The sequence below is a fragment of the Nuphar pumila genome, chromosome 16, assembly GCF_984573655.1.
Source record: "Nuphar pumila chromosome 16, dmNupPumi1.hap1.1, whole genome shotgun sequence".
NCBI lineage: Eukaryota > Viridiplantae > Streptophyta > Magnoliopsida > Nymphaeales > Nymphaeaceae > Nuphar > Nuphar pumila.
The window spans coordinates 71,655,446-71,674,002 of NC_143264.1; the positions used below are offsets into that span (position 1 = coordinate 71,655,446).

An 18,557-nucleotide genomic window follows, 5' to 3' on the forward strand; every position below is an offset into this window, starting at 1 on the left:
AACAGGACAGAACAGTCATGCTGAGCGTCAAACAATGGTGATCGAAGCTGATCGCTCCTCACTTTTCTTACATTTGTTTTTTTTTATTGGGTCTCCAATGTAGTGACTAAATTTTGGACTTCTTGATTTAAGCATTCCAAATTCACCAGGTCCGTGGATACTTCTAACAACTGATAGATCAGTAAATTGTTCTTTCCCCCTTGGTTCACGCATGGTTGTCTGTTCTTGCATTCTCATTTCGTGCACGGTGTCCTGTCAAAATTAGTTCTCAAGATACAGTGAAAGCACAATCACAGCACTTTCTCAAATTTTTTTTTTTAAAGGCAAGCTAGGGTTAGGCGGACCAGAACAAACGCCACATGTGGCAGAGGGATTCGATCCTGGGCCTTCAGCTTGACAGAAGACCCCGCTTACAAACATGATAAAGTGCAAGTTGTACTTGTGATTCTCACTTGAGAATGCCCCTTGTCTGAAGCTTGAGAAAGTTGGTCACAAAACTGCCTGAGGCCAACTTTCTCAAACTTGAACAAGCGGGGCTCCGCCTGTTGTCTGGTAGGCTAGTGCACGTCACCATGTGTTGGGACGTTGCAGGTTCAAAACCCAATGGTACGGCTGGATAACTGGTGGGGGTCTGCCTAACCCCAGCTGGCCTATATATAAAAAAAGGAAAGAAAAACTTTCTCAAAATTGAGCTTTCTCAAGTGTGTGACGGCCCATACTGTCTCTGACCAAAGCAAACGCGCCTGACAGTATTGCTGTTAGTGGCAAAAACGCTCGTTTTTGCTACTATTGAGAGAGAGCATAAATTTCCAGATGAAAATCGTTCACGCCATAGTGGATCAAAAGATACGCTCCATACAAAAATTTCCAGACAGAAAAGGAAAAGCAGCATAATCCTGCACAATTCATCAGGATCATATGATCTAAGAAAATGAATTATGGGCCACCCTGGAACAGCGCGAAGTCACATGCCTACTCAACTAGTGCCAGTAGATCTCCAGATCGACAAAAGCAGTGCTTGACATCAGTTCCCAGATTCACCTGCACAAAACAAGCTAATCATCAAACACCCAGTCCGAACTTCCATTGATAGCAACCAGAAGCAAAGCATCTGAGACAAGTGTTCGGAACCAGAGACATTGTAAGGCTGGGGTTTTATCAATTAGACTTGAATGGGAAACCCCAAAGAGTTGCAAGCCGAGCATGGGTTGCTCGGGCCTCCGGCAACTAGTTATGTACTTGGACCTGGTTGCAGACCTTAAGGAGCAACAAGTTGGTTGTATTGCTAAGAAGTAAGAATTGCTAAACTTTGGCACATCAGTTATAAATTATGAAATTGACTGGGGAACAACATTGGGATAATTGCAAGTTGGTTAAGTTGATAAAAAGAATGGATTGCTCAAGCATTGTCACATTAAAAATCTCATCTCAATCCAGAAATCCAAAGGATCTGGGCAACTCAGGAAAAAGTAGCTTGCATCCATGGAAATTTAAGGCCTGAACAAACATAATAATCAATGTAATTGAATCGGGCTGAGTTGCTGATGGGTACAACAAAGCGGGTTCAACCCCTGAGATATAAATCAGGTTTGAGAGAATTCAAGCACTAGCATACTGACCTCATATGCATTGATGTCCGAAAAGAGAACCTGCAAGTAAAAGAAAATATTTGTTGGTTAAAAAACTTGATAGAAAATCACACACACACACACACACATATATATATATATATATATATATATATATATATATATATATATATATATATATATATATATATATATATAAGCAACTCCAACTTTATTCCACCATTTAAGCTTGATGAAAGCAATTACATCATTTGGGTAGGACATTTGGAGACATTCATAAGAGGTCAAGGTTGATGGAGATACGTAAGAGGTACAATTCTTGAACCCACTCCTAAAATTACAATATGTGAAAATGGTGTCGAGATAAGTCTCGAAGAAAAAAACAAAGCAATGAAAGAATATTACAAAAAAATAGATGAATGAGACATGAAAAATGTCAAGATTCTTTCATGGATGCTATGTGGAGTTGAGACAAAAATTGTCTCAAATCTTTTGTATTACAAAAAGGCAAATGAAGCATGGGAATATCTTAAAGGTATGTTTACCGAAAAGGATATGACTTATAAGTATTATCTCCAAGAAAAAGCTAGAAATATTAAACAAAGAGATAAGAATGTAAGAGATTATTTTACGTAGTTATCATCCATTTGGACTCAACTTGCTCAATTTGAACTCAAATGGGAAGGTAAGTGTATTGAGATGCAGAGAGTTAAAGTTGAAGAAGATAGACTCTTTGCTTTTCTTTATGGATTGAAATCCGAGTTCAAACAAACTAGGGTTTCCTTGCTATCATCCTCATCGCCTCCTCCTATTCATGAGATTCTCACTAAACTTAATGGAGAAGAGACTAGGCTAAACATGAGTAAGAATGATAGCATGCTTGCTACTTCTAGGAATGGTTAAGAAGATGATTGCGCACTTGTCGCATCCAAACTGGGACATTATATCAAGCCATATAGACCTAATTTTAATAAGAATAGAGAAGAATAAAAATTAATTTGTCATAATTGTCATGAGCCCGACCATATTAGGCCTTAATGTCCTAAATTCAAAAAGGATTATAGACCTCAAGAAAAACGAATTGTCGTGACCCCGTCAAAACAAGACGAGGATACTCTGAACCTCAAAGATCTCACCAAATCATTATCCCAATTGACAGAGGCATTGCAATGATTGCTTAAAGAATCTACCTCAGGAGCGGTCATTGCATCCTCTTCTACTCCTGGTATGTGCTTCTTGATTCAGGAACTTCATTTCATATAACCCCACACAAGTCTATTTTATCCGAGTGTCAATCTAACTCAAAATCCTCCTTTGTTTCCAGTGCCGATGATACTTTCTTGAAAATAGAGGGTGTTGAAATTTTTAAAAATGATTTGACAAAACACAAGTTTTATATTCCAAAAGTTAGACTTATACCAAAACTTCACCTTAATTTACTTTCCATTTATCAAATCTCGGATCATGGATGTGATGTCATATTCTTATCAAATAAATATTGGGTGCAGGATCGTCAGCTCGGGAAATTGATCGGGGAAAGTTCTAGGCAAAGAGATTTTTATTATATGATTTTTTTTTGTATTCCAAAGGAATCATTTTGTAATATTGCCCAAATAAAAGATATAAAAAATTGGCATCATAGACCTGAGCATCCAAATATAAGAAAATTGAATTTTGTACCTATTACTAAGGATCTTTGCAAAATAATTTTGAATGTAAAGAATGTTTACTTGGGAAAATGATATCCTTGCCTTTGGACAAAGAACTTCGGATGTGTGGGGTCCTGCTTCGGTAGTTTCTAAAGGAGGATTCTCCTACTATGTTGTATTTGTCGATGATTTTACTAGATATCGTTGGATTTATTTTCTTAAGTTTAAGTCTGATGTATTTGTAACCTTCAAAACTTTTCATAACATGATTAAAAATCAATTTATAAGTAAGATCAAAATCTTCAGAACTGACTCTGGGAGAGAATATTTGTCAAATGAGTCTAAACAGTTTTTAGAAAATGAAGGAATTTTGCATTAAAGATCGTGTCCTAGAACTCCACAACAAAACTGGATTTTAGAGAAAAAACATAGACATATTATGGAAACTATAAGAACACTACTTATTGTTAAGAATGTTCCAAAAAATCTTTGGGCTGAAGCTGCTTTAACCTTAGTATATCTCATAAATAGGATGCCTTCAAAAACTTTGTCCAATGAAATTCCTTTTGAAAAATTATTCAAATACCAACCTGACTATCAAAGACTGAGAATCTTTGGCTGCAAATGTTATGTCTTAAATGATAAAGGAGATAAACTATCTTCTAAGGCCATTTCCTATGCGTTCATTGGTTATTCTCAAACACAAAAAGGGTTTAAATGTTATGATATAAAAAATGATAAACTCCTTGTCTCAAGGAATAATAACTTTGTTGAAAATGAAAGTGGATTTGAAAGAAATATGTCTCAAGACATAAATTCTGACGACTACTTATTTAAACTATTGTCTAATGATGAAGATACTTATGTAGAACCTTTTATTAAGAATAGAACAACAGTTGGACCAATAGTATACACTAGAAGAAATAGAAACATATCCGATGAAAGTGTAAATCAAGGTAACTATGAAGCATTAGAAATTTCCTCTGAACAAATCACTATTCGTAGATCGGAACGAACTTCAAGGATTCCAAATAGATTTGTTTCTTATGACTCATTTTCTCCTAAACATAGAGCATGTCTTATAGCTATTCATTCATATTTTGAATACTCATGTTACAATGAAGCAAAAAATTTACCCGAATGGGTAAAAGTTATGCATATAGAATTAGACGCTCTTGAAGGAGCCAACACTTAGAAAATTCTAAATCTATCCATCGGAAAGAAAACCATAGGCTGTAGATGGGTTTTCAAAGTCAAGACAAAAAACGACGAATCCTTGAAAAGACATAAAGCCAGGTTAGTTGCCAAAGGTTATTCTCAAGAATACGGAGTCGATTACGAAAAAACCTTTGATCCTGTTGCCAGGATGACCACTGTTTGAATTCTTGTAACTATTGCAGCTATTAAAAATTGAAATATATTTCAAATGGATGGCAAAAATGCCTTTTTAAATGAGAATCTAAATGAGAAAGTATATATGGATGTTCCACCTGGATTGATAGTCTCTTCAGGTAAAGTGCTTAAATTAAAAAAGACACTATATGGTCTCAAACAAGCACCTAAAGCTTGGCTTGACATTTTCAACAATGTTATTACAATATATGGTTTTGAACCATGTTATCCTGACACAACTTTATTTATTAAGAACTCTTCTGCAGGAATTATAATTTTACTTTTATATGTTGATGACAAGTTGATTACAGGTAGTAATAAAGAAGGAATCAAGAAAGTAAAACAGTTTTTGAAAAATTCTTTTGAAATAACTGATCTTGGGTTCCTAACATACTTTCTTGGTATAAAAGTATCATATTCTAACAGAGGGTATATATTGTCACAAACAAAATTTGCTTTAGATATCATTGACAGGTCAGGATTATCAAATAACAAAGTCGTTGACACTTCAGAGATTGTCGGGATGAAGATGCGAGCTGATGATGGAGTTCCTTTGGATAATCCAACTCCTTTAAGACAACTCGTGGGATCTCTCATGTATTTAAGTATTACAAGACCAGACATAGCTCATGCTGTAAATATAGCCAGTCAATTTCAACATGCTCCAACATCAGCTCTTATGGGTGCAGTCATGAGAATTATCAAATACATCAAAGGCACAATAAATAAGAGAGTTTTTCTATCCTCTTCTTCCTCATTAGATCGTATTACATATTCAGATGTTGATTGGGGAGGAGATCCAAATAATAGGCGCTCAACAACTGGCTTTTGCGTGTTTTTAAGTGAATTCTTGATTTCATAAAAGTGCAAGAAACAACAAAAGGTGTCACTATCATCTACGGAGGCTGAATATAGAGCAATGACGACTACTACCATGAAAATCGTGTGGCTCAAACAACTAATTTCAGATATGGGAATTCATCTTCAGAATCCTACAAGATTGTGCTGTGACAACAAGAGCTCTATATACATTGCTCGAAATCATACGTTTCATGAAAGAACTAAGCATATAGAGATGGATTGCCACTTCGTTCGTGAAGAATACTTAGAAAGACTATTGATCTTCCCTATGTGACATCAGAATATCAACTTGCTAATTTCTTCGCCAAGGCATTGTGCTCACCAAGATTCAACTTTTTACTTGAAAAACTTTCGGTGATTACACCATAAGTTTGAGGGAGACTGTTAGAAAATCATATATATATATATATATATATATACTCTTCGTAATACAAGAGTATGTATATGTATAAATATATGTATATAAATATGTATTTAAAGTATATACGTATGTGATATATTTTTTGTAATATGTATTTTTTATTTTTCCTAATTTTTGTCTTTTTCTCTTTTGAATCATAGGGTCAACAGTCAAATGTTGACTAGTTGACCAGCCGTTGGGCTGTTCCCAACGGCTCTAAGTAGCCCAACGGCTATTACTCCCCTTTGTAATCTATAAATAAGGGATTGTTGTCCCCATTGTATTTCAACTTTTCAAGTGAGTTTCTCTCTCAATAATATTCAGCATTCTTGTGGCTTAGTGCACTTTTTGATATTTGTGCCTTAGAGCACTTTGTGTTATTCTTGCCTTAGCGCATTTGATGAGTGAATGTTCTTGTCAAGTTTTTTTTATAAACTTGATTATATGTGAGGTTCTTCACAAAACTGACCATATGATCTAGTATTTCTCACCACCAGTTATGGATAGGTTTCCAGTTTACAATAACTTCAAAATCTCCACACACAAAACATCTATATATTTGGTATTTATGTATACAAAAAGATTTACAAGACTAGGTAAGGTAAGACTCAAATTCGGCAAGCATAGGCTAGCATTTCAGTCTCGACTTAAAATCATTATAAAAGATAAAAAAATCATGAAAAACAATGGATGATGGAAGAATATGCCAAAAAACACATTGACTATGTCTTCACTTCATGCCATGTCACGTCACCTACACACATGGCTCAACCACCTAACATGGCACATAGATAGTATTTGCATCTTGTGCACTGCAAGCTCGCCTTTCATCAGTTTCCATAAAAGTCCAGTGTCCAGACTTACTCCAATGAAACATCTCAACTTAATTTGACAGGTGAGATTAACTCAAGAAGTCACAACTAGCTGAGTTTCGACTGCAGGCAACATTGAAAGGGCGTCTACTACTCTGATAACTATTTAACAAATGATTGACTTACCTTTTTGCCAGCTTCAACATTAGTGACATCTGCTCCAACAGACAAAACCTGTTGATACAATCAGGGAGACTGAAATAAACCCTCCATATTTTCTATCAAAGAGAAATTTTAACCTTTTTCAAAGACTCACCTCACCCATAAGGTACCGTTCAAATTTGACAGCCGATTTTGGCAACAAAACTCCACCAGAAGATTTCTGCAGCATAAAACTAATTTGATCAGCATAAATGGAAACTGATGCTAATGTTGGTCACTGATACACAAATTGACCCATTAAAGGCATAGATGGATTTTTCAGTTCCACACTGATATGTAATTAACTAATTATAACTGTTAAGATTAGTCAACTGAATGCTTTTTTATTCTTAAAAGTGTCTTTTTAATATTTCATTCATAATAAGGGACCCATACTCTCTCTCTCTCTCTCTCTCTCCCTCTCTCTCTCTCTGCCTCGGTTCCTGCGTATTCAATATGGTATCAGAGCAGGTCTCCCTTTTGGGATGACGCTGCTGCTGGCGATCACGGTGATCCTGTTGCTGATCACAGATCGTGAAGGAGGATCAGATATATTGAATCGTGAACTGCTGGTGGATTCTGAAGATGTTGCAGTCGCTGATCGTGGAGAAGCTTCTAAAATCGTGTGCTTGTGGCTTGAAGACGCTGCTGCTGGTGGTTGTAGATCGTGAAGAAGGATCGGATGTGTGGATCATGAACTGCTCATGGATCCTGAAGTCGCTGTGTTGCTGATCGTGGAGCAGATCGTAGATCATGTTTGATTATCGTGAAGCATAAGAAGAAGATATTTCAGATCTAAAGACATCGTCTGGATCGGTTAGATCAAATTGATATTATTTTGGGGTAGAATAAATTTTTTTGGATACTGTTGAATCATTGCAGTCGGTGATCAGGTCTAAAATTAGTGATAAATCACTGCTGGATGCCTGTGATCAGATTATTGCTGTGAAGCTTATATCATCATGTGTTTTTGGATCTGCCTATGGTCTTTATTTTAGGTCCCGGCTGATTCAGATCTGATCACAAATCGGCTTATATCGCCATTCCTTTTAATGTTTTGGTTGTCGAGAACAAAAAAATTTATAGGGATTCTTATATAAGTCGTGGACCTGCATACTCCTTTGGATCTGATCGTATGTTTAGGGTGTTGTGAAGCCTCTATTGTCGTTTTTTGTTTAAAGATTCAGATCTGATATTTTCTGTCGAGGTCAGATTTCTCAAAATCAGATCGTATTCAGATCTGATATTCTTTCTGTTGTAGTTGAAGTCGTCTGCTGCCAGATATGGAAATTGTTTGAAGACCCAACAAGGAGATCGCGTGAAGGTTGAAGTCGTGTGAAGGTTGATGTGATAGATTGGATCTGAATAGTCGTTGTGTTACAGTCGGTGGACGTGAATCTCAGAGTTTATCTGTGAAATTAAAACTAGATATAGTCAGTTTTATAGCTGGTTGTGAATCAGATCTAGATTTTCAGCAAATTGTGTGCGCGTGTGGTTGTACCTGAGTTTTCGAATCAAGCCCATTATTTTATCTTATGGCTCAAGGGGCTAAATCAGGTGAAAATTATTCCAACGACCCTGTAACTCTTAGCAGGGCTGAATATGACGAGCTCCTTGCCTTATGTTCATCCACTTCGAAGCCTCCTGTTGCGGAGGTTGCAGGCTCGGCAGGTGATGGCCTTTCTGGCCGTGGATCATTGATTCAGGAGCATCCAGACACTTGTGTGGAAATTCGTGTAACTTTTTAAATTTAAAACCTGTCTCAAATAAAAAAAGGGTAGTCCTTGCTGATGGCAGCTCTTCCCCAATTGTAGGGCAGGGAAACATGTCTATTTCCCCTACCCTTCAATTGTCAAATGTTCTTCATGCTCCTTCTTTTCCACAGAATCTATTATCTATCAGTCGAATGACAAAAGAACTGAATTGTAGGGTAATTTTTGATCCTATGAGTTGCACTTTTCAGGACTTGATGACGGGGAAGAGGATCAGTGGCGGCTATGAGGAAGGTGGTGTGTATTATCTACATCAACTAGTGGGTTCTGTCTATTCTGCCAGTATTTTAAAACTCGCCGAGCCAACTCGTTGACTCGGCTGACTCGGCTCAGCTCGGCCCTCCAGCGAGTCAACCCGGCAAGGCAAACTCGGTTTGCCAAAACTCGGGCTTGACTCGGCCTGACTCGGGCGAGTTTTGGGATGTTTGAAATTTGTTTTTTGAGTTTCAAATTACAGTTTCGAAATATATAAGTACATATATTTTAACAAGGGTTACCCCCAGATTTTGTATAAAAAAGAAAATAAAAATCATTTAAAGATAAAAAAACATTTAAATCCATAGAATAAAATCACCATGTTGTTCGAACTTCTGTTCACCCTGTGTTATCAACTTATTCTAGCAAAATATTTTAAAGAAATGATTCTCACTATATATGGAGGGTCAACTGTGCCTATGGGAAGTCACATTTAGGTTTCATCATCCATTTGTTATGTGAACAAGCATTGTACATATTCAAATATTAGTAGTCTTTCTATAGTTGTGCCATTAATATATTTCCTGCATAGTTTTATACATGAGAAAATTGCTTATTTATGTTGATATTGGGCATTCTGTAAACTTTCAATATGCACATATATCCCTATTTTACATTTATGGATTTGTTAGAGAGGGAATTAAAACTTTTAAAACAAGCTAGCATATATGATTGGCCATTTTAGGAACCTTAGGTAGTAGCATACTGAACTCATGGTGACCAAATCTTCTAATTCAAGTCATGAATTAGTCAAAGTGCTTGTATAGATATCAAATTCAATTATTCAAGCAAACCTCTATAGCTCTTTGCAGTTGTTTTTATATTCTTACAGACATTTGGAGACTATGTTTACTCAAAAACATGGTTTCAGACAAATTATATATTGTTTTTCTTTTAAAATCAAAAGTTAACAAAACCTGGTCCGAGTCACCGAGTTGACCCGCCGAGTCACGAGTCAATAAAGAACGAGTCGAGTTCCGAGTCACGGGTTTTAAAACCTTGTATTCTGCTGTTACTTCTTCCTCAAGTCCTTTATTGTGGCATCATCGTCCGGGTCATCTTCCAATGTCAAAACTTCGTCGAGTCATTCCTCATATACCTCCTTCAGTTTCTTTTCAATGCGAAACATGTCAATTAGGAAAACATTGCCGAAGCTCTTTTCCCTCTAGTCAAAGTCCATCGAGTCAAAGATTGTTTGATCTTCTTCATGTCGATGTATGGGGTCCAAGTAGGATTCCTAGTAGGACTCAGTGTCGTTATTATTTGGTCATTGTTGATGACTTCTCAAGGTTATCGTGGGTGTTCCTGTTAAAAGATCGGTCTCAAGGCCCTGTCATTCTTAAATCTTTGATTGCTGAAATAAAAACTTAATTTGACGTGTGTGTTAGAATTGTTCGCATTGATAATGCTCTTGAGTTCAAATCCAAAGACTTGCTTCAATTCTATTCCGCTAAAGGGATTCAACCTCAATTTACATGTCCTCATACATCCCAACAAAATGGTGTGGCTGAGAGGAAACATAGACAAATTCTCAATGTAGCTCGGTGCCTAATGATTCAATCCAATATGCCTGCGTCATACTGGGGAGATACGGTTTTGATTGTTGGTTTTCTTATAAACCGCATGCCTTCAAGTTCTGTAGAAGACCAGATCCCAATCCAAATTCTTCATCCAAAGGTTCCTCTCTTTCCTATCCCCCTTAAAGTTTTTGGATGTGTGTGCTTTGTGCATAAGCTGGGTCTTGAACGAGATAAACTTGCTTCACAGTCTATTAAATGTGTTTTCCTTGGGTATCCTAAGAATAAAAAAGGATATTGTTGCTATGACCCTATATCCCATAAAGAGTATGCCAGTGCAGATGTTACCTTCTTTGAGTCTATTTCATATTTCTCGAGTACTACTCCAAGGTTACAGGAGAGTCAGGGTGATGTCTTTCCTCTGCCAATTCCTCCTTTTCCTTTAGAGTCGTTCGCTCCACAGCCTTTGGCTCCATCCTCTGGTGAGTCTCGTTACAGAAACCCTCCTATAGTATATACTCACAGGTTACTACCTACCTCCATGCCCCCATTATCTCATTCTCCTGAGGTAAGTATCTCTGAGCATACTGAAGTTTCTGCACTTGATGATGTTCTTCCTATTGCTCTGCGTAAAGGGAAAAGACAGTGCACCCTTCATCCCATTTCTCAGTTTGTTTCTGAAGTTAATCTTGGGGCATCTATAAAGAATTTTATCTCGGCTCTGTCTGCCTCCGCTGTTATGCTTCATCACAGTCAGGCTCTATTCAACCCCAAATGGATGCAGGCTATGCAGGATGAGATGGATGCCCTATGCTCTAGGGGCACTTGGGAATTGGTTGATCTTCCTACTGATGCAGATATCGTTGGTTGCAAATGGGTATATACCATTAAATATAACTCGGATGGGTCAATTGAACGGTACAGAGCCTGGTTGGTTGCAAAAGGCTATACTCAGACTTATGGTGTTGACTTTTTTGAAACTTTTTCCCCAATCGCTGGTCTTGACACTATTTGTCTCGTTCTCTCTGTTGCAGTGCACTATGGATGACCCTTGTCTCAGTTGGATGTCAAGAATGCCTTTTTGTATGGGGATTTACATGAAACTGTTTATATGCAACAACCCCCAGGCTTTGAGGTTCAGGGAGAGTGTTAGAAGGTGTGCAAGTTGAAGAAGGCTATTTATGGCCTGAAGCAGAGCCCTTGGGCATGGTTTCAAAAATTATTTGAGGTAATGTCGGATTTTAGATTTGTCAGGTCAGCCTCAGACCACTCCTTGTTTATCAAGAAAACTAGTTCTGGAATTGTGGTTATGGTGGTATATATCGATGACATCATATTAACAGGAAGCGGTGCCCAAGATATTTCTGCAACAAAGGATCATCTTCAGAAACATTTTGTTACTAAAGATCTTGGTTCCCTCCGATATTTTTTGGGTATTGAGGCTGCAAGAAACAAAAAGGGCTTAGTTTTGTCACAAATAAAGTATGTGTTGGACTTATTATAAGAGACTGGAATGCTAGAAGCGAAGCCAGCTAACATTCCGATGGATCCCAAAACTCATATGTTCGATGAAAAGTCTGAATATGTGGATAGTACCGGTTTTAGATCCTTGGTGGGTAAGTTGTTATATGTGACTGTTATTAGACCTGACATTTCATTAGCCGTGAGTAAAATTAGTCAATTCATGGATAAACCTACCAAAGTTCACTGGGATGCAACTATGATGGTTCTCAGGTACTTAAAGTCATCTCCTGGTAAAGGACTGTTGTTTAAACAAAATCCTTCCTTGGACGTTGTTGCTTACACTGACGCAGATTATGCGGGGTCTATCGAAGATAGAAAGTCAACAACTGGATTCTGTGTTTTTGTGGGAGGAAATCTCGTTACCTGAAGGAGTAAGAAACAAACTGTTGTAGCCAGGTCGAGTGTTGAATCAGAATATTGAGCTATGGCTCAGACCGCAACTGAGATCATGTGGATAAAATCAGTTTTGACTGAACTTCAAATGAAAGTATCCCTACCTATGTTGATGGTGTGCGACAATAGGGCTGCTACATATATTGCCAACAACCCAGTTTTTCATGAAAGGACTAAACATATTAAAGTTGACCGTCACTATGTACGTGACTTGGTTCAGGCTGGTTATATTTGCACAGATCATGTATCTTCCGAAGATCAAGTTGCTGATGTCTTTACCAAGGCCCTTGCGAGGCCTAGTTTCTCCCATTGTTGTGACAAGCTGAGCATGATCGATATCTATGCTCCAGCTTGAGGGGGAGTGTTAAGATTAGTCAACTGAATTCTTTTTTATTCTTAAAAGTGTCTTTTTGATATTTCATTCATAATAAGGGACCCATATGTAATTTTCTCTTGAGACTAACCTCCTCTATTTAAACTAGAGGAGAGTAGCCCTAAAAAATGGAAATTAGTTTTTCCGTCTCTCTCTCTCTCTCTCTGCCTCGGTTCCTGCGTATTCAACAATAACCACTATATCAGATTTCACTGGGGTTATTAAGTGCATAAAAAAAAGTAACATAGCAAGACTTTCTTAAAGAAAACACCAATGATAAGACGAGAGCAAATATACATATCAAGGCCTCTATATTCAAACAACTAGCAGATATCTCATGCAATCAACCGGGAAATGAAAGAATTGCAATACACTGTGATCCAGAAGTTGGGAAGAATATTGCCAGTTAGATTATACTTTCATGTCTTCCCCCCTCATCCTCCCTTCCTTTTCAGAGCAAGTATCAAAGCTAATCCCATTTTCATTTTCCATGTCCCCAAGACTTTCAAAATGCATATTAACAAACTACAAGAAGTGCTGTCATCACTGAACACCAGAGCAATGCATTCAAACTGCCCCCATACCTCCACCTTCAGCTGATAAAATTGCAAGTAAATTCAAGGATTTTCTGCAACCATGTAGGTCGTCGATGAGACCTTTCTTTTGCATGATCAAGCATTTCAAATGGGGGAACATACACATGCAGAACCATCTACTTTTCATGTTATGGCCTTTTTGGGTATTCCTTAATCTTGGTGGACAACCCTTTCTTATATATTTATATAAGGCTAGGTACATGCTTTAAAAGTTTGCCAATTAAAATGTACAACCAATTTTTCTGATGAAAATTTTCAAATATTTTGAGACATAGAAAAGTTTAATATAAGAATATTCTTACTAATTACTATAAGGGCCTCTTTGGTTGCAAATACAGAAGTTAAATTTTCTGTTTTTCTGCTTTTAAAAATTTTAAGACTTCAGGTTTTTTAAGTTCTGGAAAAATAGTGTTTGGATGAACCTGAAAATCTGGGAAAAATTATCCAGATTTTAAAATTTTCCCCATTTGGTTATTCATTTGAAAATATGAATCTCTCTCTCTCTCTGCTTATCAACTTCCCTTCTTAATTGGTGTTATTCTTCTCTACAAGAAAAATATACCAAAGGAAGACATCAACCGAATGGGCAAAAAAAGAACCATCTCTCTAAGTCAATTATTTTCAGAACAAAGATTATAATACAGAAAAATCAAATAAAGACATGAATATGATAACAAGAATTACATGACAATATAACCAAGGATGAAAAAAAATTTTCAGTCCCCCGGAATGATTTCAAAATCCTTCAAGTCATACAACGAACAATAGGGCAATAGAAGTTGGAGCTCATTCTTGAGAAGAGCAGGCAGAAACTCACAGAAGGTTACCTCAAAATCTGAAATTTGGGGATTGGATCAAGAAGAGTCCATCAAAATATATGTCAATCAGCAATAAAATTGTCTTCACCATCATTCAGGGGGAGATTTCCCATATTTGGGGAAGGAAGATCAAAGTTAGGGTTTGAAGATTACGCCTAGGGTTTTTAATGGAGCTGTAGAGAGATGATGGCTAGGGTTTAATGGAGAGAGAGAGAGTAGCAGAAGGTTGTTACCATGATGAGGAGGAAGACGACCAACTATGGTAGGGCGGGTCATGAGCCTGTGTTTTTAGATAAAAATATTTTAGAAAAAATTTCCTGTTTTCGTAAATCCAGCTATCTATTGGATTAACGAATTTCATGGTTTTAGAAAAAATCCAATTTTCACTTAGCTAAATTTTGATAGCCAAACATCCGAAAAAACATCAGAGTTTTTTACTTTTCTAGTATCCAATTTATCCAGATATTCAGGTTTAATCAAACAGCCCTAAGCATGTGTCACAGGAACCATTTTCTGTTTCTATGAAATTTTTTCTCTCCTGGTCATGCCTCATTATCTGACCAACCCTATGCAACTAAAACGTGAGTTAGACAACTGTCTGCCAATGTGACTTTGCAAAACTAGACACTAGTACACTACCGAGGGGATTCAAAATAGGATTGAGCATTGAAATGGAGAGAAAGCGACAATAATAAAAGAGGAAAGCTGTACCATGCTAGAAGCTGCATCACAGATTTGCCACTTTTTTTTTTTTGAAAAGTCACAGACTTCGCACATGTTAGTATCTCCAAATCAGACAGAAATAGTTATAACTTATTCAAAAGGTGAAAGCACATGTGCATATGCCTGTAACAGCTATTGCTCTATGTCACACGGACTCTTCTAACAGGGCACCGCACCCGCGTTGCACCCGCACCCAGGTGGGTGCGACACTTGGACACAACTTCCGTTGTGTTAGGTGAAGTCAACCACACCGAGGTCCATTTCTATCCAAAAGTAGATTCAATTAAACCTAATCAAGTCTAGTTTTATCTATATTATATATATATATATATATACATAAATGCACACAAATACATGTAGTATTAACTTAAAACTGTTAAAAATTATATATATATATATCCTCCCCACACCCCGCACCCAAGTTTTTTTAAAGTGCCGCACCCGTACCCACACCTATGTGACATAGCTATTGCTAGTCTATTGATACCCTCATGAGAAATGCAATGAAGGTGTATCACAAGCTACACAGTGACCATTTGAAACATAATTACGCGACCCAGTTACTCTTATCAAACTGTTATCCATGGTGTACCATGGACTAATCCCTGGCCAGATCCTTCTGAAAGAATAAAATAGCCGGCATCACAAATGGCACACAAATAATTTTCTTCATGTATTATAGATCAGAAATAACACACAATTCCAACAACATTAGGAGGCTTGCAAGAAACATGCAGTAATATGCAACAAGATTAGGGATTGGCACTGCAAAACCTTATCATACAACAAAAGACGAACCAACCAAGATGGCGCAGCATTTATGTTCTAACTGGCAATCCCCACAACTACAGAATAAAATAGGAATACACTAAGAGAAAAGCAGACAAACCCCAGATAAAAATGCACATGCTCAAAACAAATTTTTTGGACAAACCAACGTCTAGTCGCGGGCTCAATTCTTGATAAAAGGAAAAGAAAACGCGAAGAGCGAAAGCTAACAACGAACGGAATGCATAAATGAAACCAAGTCCCTCTTGGTGGTGCAATATCTCAGAGTTAAGAAATTTTGTTAATATATTCAACACAAACCGAGAAATCTATACGGCAATCCAGAAGATGAGATGGGAGACAAATTTAAGGGAAAAAAAGGGAAAGAGATTTTTTGTAAACAAGAAAAGTACAAATAAGCACACATACTTCAGGCAACTGCTCCAGGCGAACCAGAACCCTGTCCGCTTGAGGCACAACCTGCCCATTCAAACACCAGAAACTCAATACATTACAATACAATATATATATATATATATATATATATATATATATATATATAGAGAGAGAGAGAGAGAGAGAGAGAGAGAGACCTTTGAAGGGTCCCATTTATTGACAATGGCGTTTATTCTCGGGACAGCTTGGGGTCTCTTAGAAAACCTGAGCAACCCACCTGCTACAAACCCCAACCAATTTTCAAAATTGAGAGAGAGAGAGAGAGAGAGAGAGAGAGAGAGAGAGAGAGAGAGAGAGAGACCGGTAGGGTTCTTGTGGGTGATTGGCGTGGGTGTGAGAAAGTTGGTTGTGGGTGCAGAGGCAGAAGATGCGGGAGCTGAGAAAAGGAACCCTGCAGCTGTCGCCATCTCTCTCTTCTTTGGCTACCACCAACCAAGCTGCTGTTGGCTGAGAAGGAGAGAAAGAGAATATGCAACAAATTGAAGCAGTGAGTGATGAATGAAACTACAAGGAGGGCCGAAATGGTGAACCAGAGGGTTTGCTTTATCCATCCAAGTCTCCTTCCTGCAAATAGGGCCTTCTAGTTCTAGTTGCTTCTATATGGATTCGGATTGGGTCCGGTGTCAGGTCAGGTTGGGCCACCCCAACTTGAGGCCCGTTAATTGCTTGACAGGTCCGACCTAGACTCTGGCGACCCCAAACCCAGCCCAAAACCTATCGGCTTCAGGCTGGGCCCCAGTATTATCAAGCCAGGTCTAGGTGGGTTGGGCCGGCCCCTTTAGGCCCAACTGGTGTACAAGCTGGGTTGCTTTTACCAATTGGGTCCCATTCTTAACAGGCTTGGGCTGTACATGGCAGCACAAACCCAACCCATTCCAGGCCAGGGGCCGGACCATTGCCCACCCTTAATTTTGGTAAATAGCATGTGACAAGAGAGTCAAATGAGATAGTTGGATAGTTGGTTGCACAATCGTAACCAGTAACCAAGGAGTTGGTCATGTTGGATTTTAAATCTATTAAAAAACTAAAAAGTTCGTCAAACATGTTCGCGCTAAATCGTTGTCAAATCTTAATGCAGAAGCATACCTGAATTTGTTGGTGCTTCGGCAAATCATCGACGGGTATAATCTTTCAGAACCTATATATGTGACCCTTGCTTTTCTCTGAACCTTATAAGAAGGATTGATTTTTCTTGTTCTAGATTAGGGATAAAGCTACTATATATGGTTTGAGGACCATAACCTAATTCGTAACCAATTGAAAGTTTTTTTTCAATTCAGCCCATCATAGAATAAAAAAATGACAGATAAGAGTATAAGAGCTCTCTTCACATAATAATACTACACCATATGAGATACCACATGACCCAACCAAATTAGATCACATAAAGAGGACTTAAACCATAGACAACATATAATGTGTGACTTATCATATGTAAGCCCACACAATTTTTTCCAATAAGTTCTCACTTGGGCCACATATATAACCTTATAATCACACATTATAACCTTATGAGTTCAAAAAACATTGTCTTACCAATTGATATTTCTACCAATTTGGTCCATGAATCATGTCAACATAAAGTTAAAGCAGTCTTCATTATAAATAACGTAATTGAACCCATCAATGATCAATTATATTGACATAACCCAATGACATAGATCAAGTATGGATGTGAAGCATCAAAATTATATGTAATGTGATCCAAACATGCCAATTTTCAATTGGTCCTTAAACTTTAGTGAGATAACAACATATGAGTATAGAATGAAACTGAAACTTTAACTTTATTCTGAAGTAGTAAATGGAACTTTATTATATCATAGAACATTCAAATACAAACTCTCACTAAATAAGTATATCATAAAATGATAAAACACCCATTCGAGCAGTATGCACGTGAAAGACCTTGGGTGGTAAACCTTTAGTAAGCAGATCTGCAATCATCGAGTTTGTACCAATATGTTCTATCGATATCTGACAATTATGTACTCTTTCTTTAACAACAAGGAACTTAATGTCAATATACTTTGACTTTGATGAACTCTTTTTGTTATTAAAATATAGCACTATCGAATTATTGTCACAAAATAACTTTAGTGATCTCTCAATATTATCCAAAATCCGTAGCCCTGTGACAAAATTATATAACCATATTCTATGATTAGATGCCTCATAATAGGCTACGAAATCTGCGGCCATAGTGAAAGAAACAATGAGTGTCTGTTTGACATTCTTCTAGGAAATAGCTCCTCCGGCTAACAGAAAAACATAACCTAATGTAAATTTACAACTATCTTGGCATCCCGCAAAGTCAGAATTAGAATACCTAATGATCTCTAACTGATCTGACTTCCTATATGTGAGCATGTAACATTTTGTTCTCTGCAAGTACCGCATTACTCGTTTGGTTACTTTTAATGATTCATAACTGGGTTACTAAGATATCTGCCTAACA

General features: G+C 37.4%; 1 protein-coding gene across 4 annotated transcripts; it reads right to left on the reverse strand.

The window, feature by feature from the left end:
* Positions 1 to 756: 756 nt before the first annotated feature.
* Positions 757 to 16,670, reverse strand: LOC149813515 (10 kDa chaperonin 1, chloroplastic-like). 4 transcript variants are annotated; one of them, XM_089990758.1, is made up of 7 exons: positions 16,401 to 16,670; positions 16,237 to 16,316; positions 16,073 to 16,123; positions 7,020 to 7,085; positions 6,890 to 6,937; positions 1,620 to 1,649; positions 757 to 1,041 (listed from the first exon to the last, which is right to left on the reverse strand). In XM_089990758.1, the coding sequence occupies exons 1-7, from the start codon at positions 16,504 to 16,506 to the stop codon at positions 973 to 975; spliced, it is 450 nt and encodes a 149-aa protein (XP_089846884.1). In that variant the 5' UTR covers positions 16,507 to 16,670; the 3' UTR covers positions 757 to 972. The 4 variants fall into 4 exon arrangements, with proteins under 4 accessions (XP_089846884.1, XP_089846883.1, XP_089846886.1 ...); XM_089990757.1 differs by having other exon boundaries at positions 16,237 to 16,319; positions 16,401 to 16,660; XM_089990760.1 differs by lacking the exon at positions 16,073 to 16,123 and having other exon boundaries at positions 16,401 to 16,646.
* Positions 16,671 to 18,557: the final 1,887 nt, after the last annotated feature.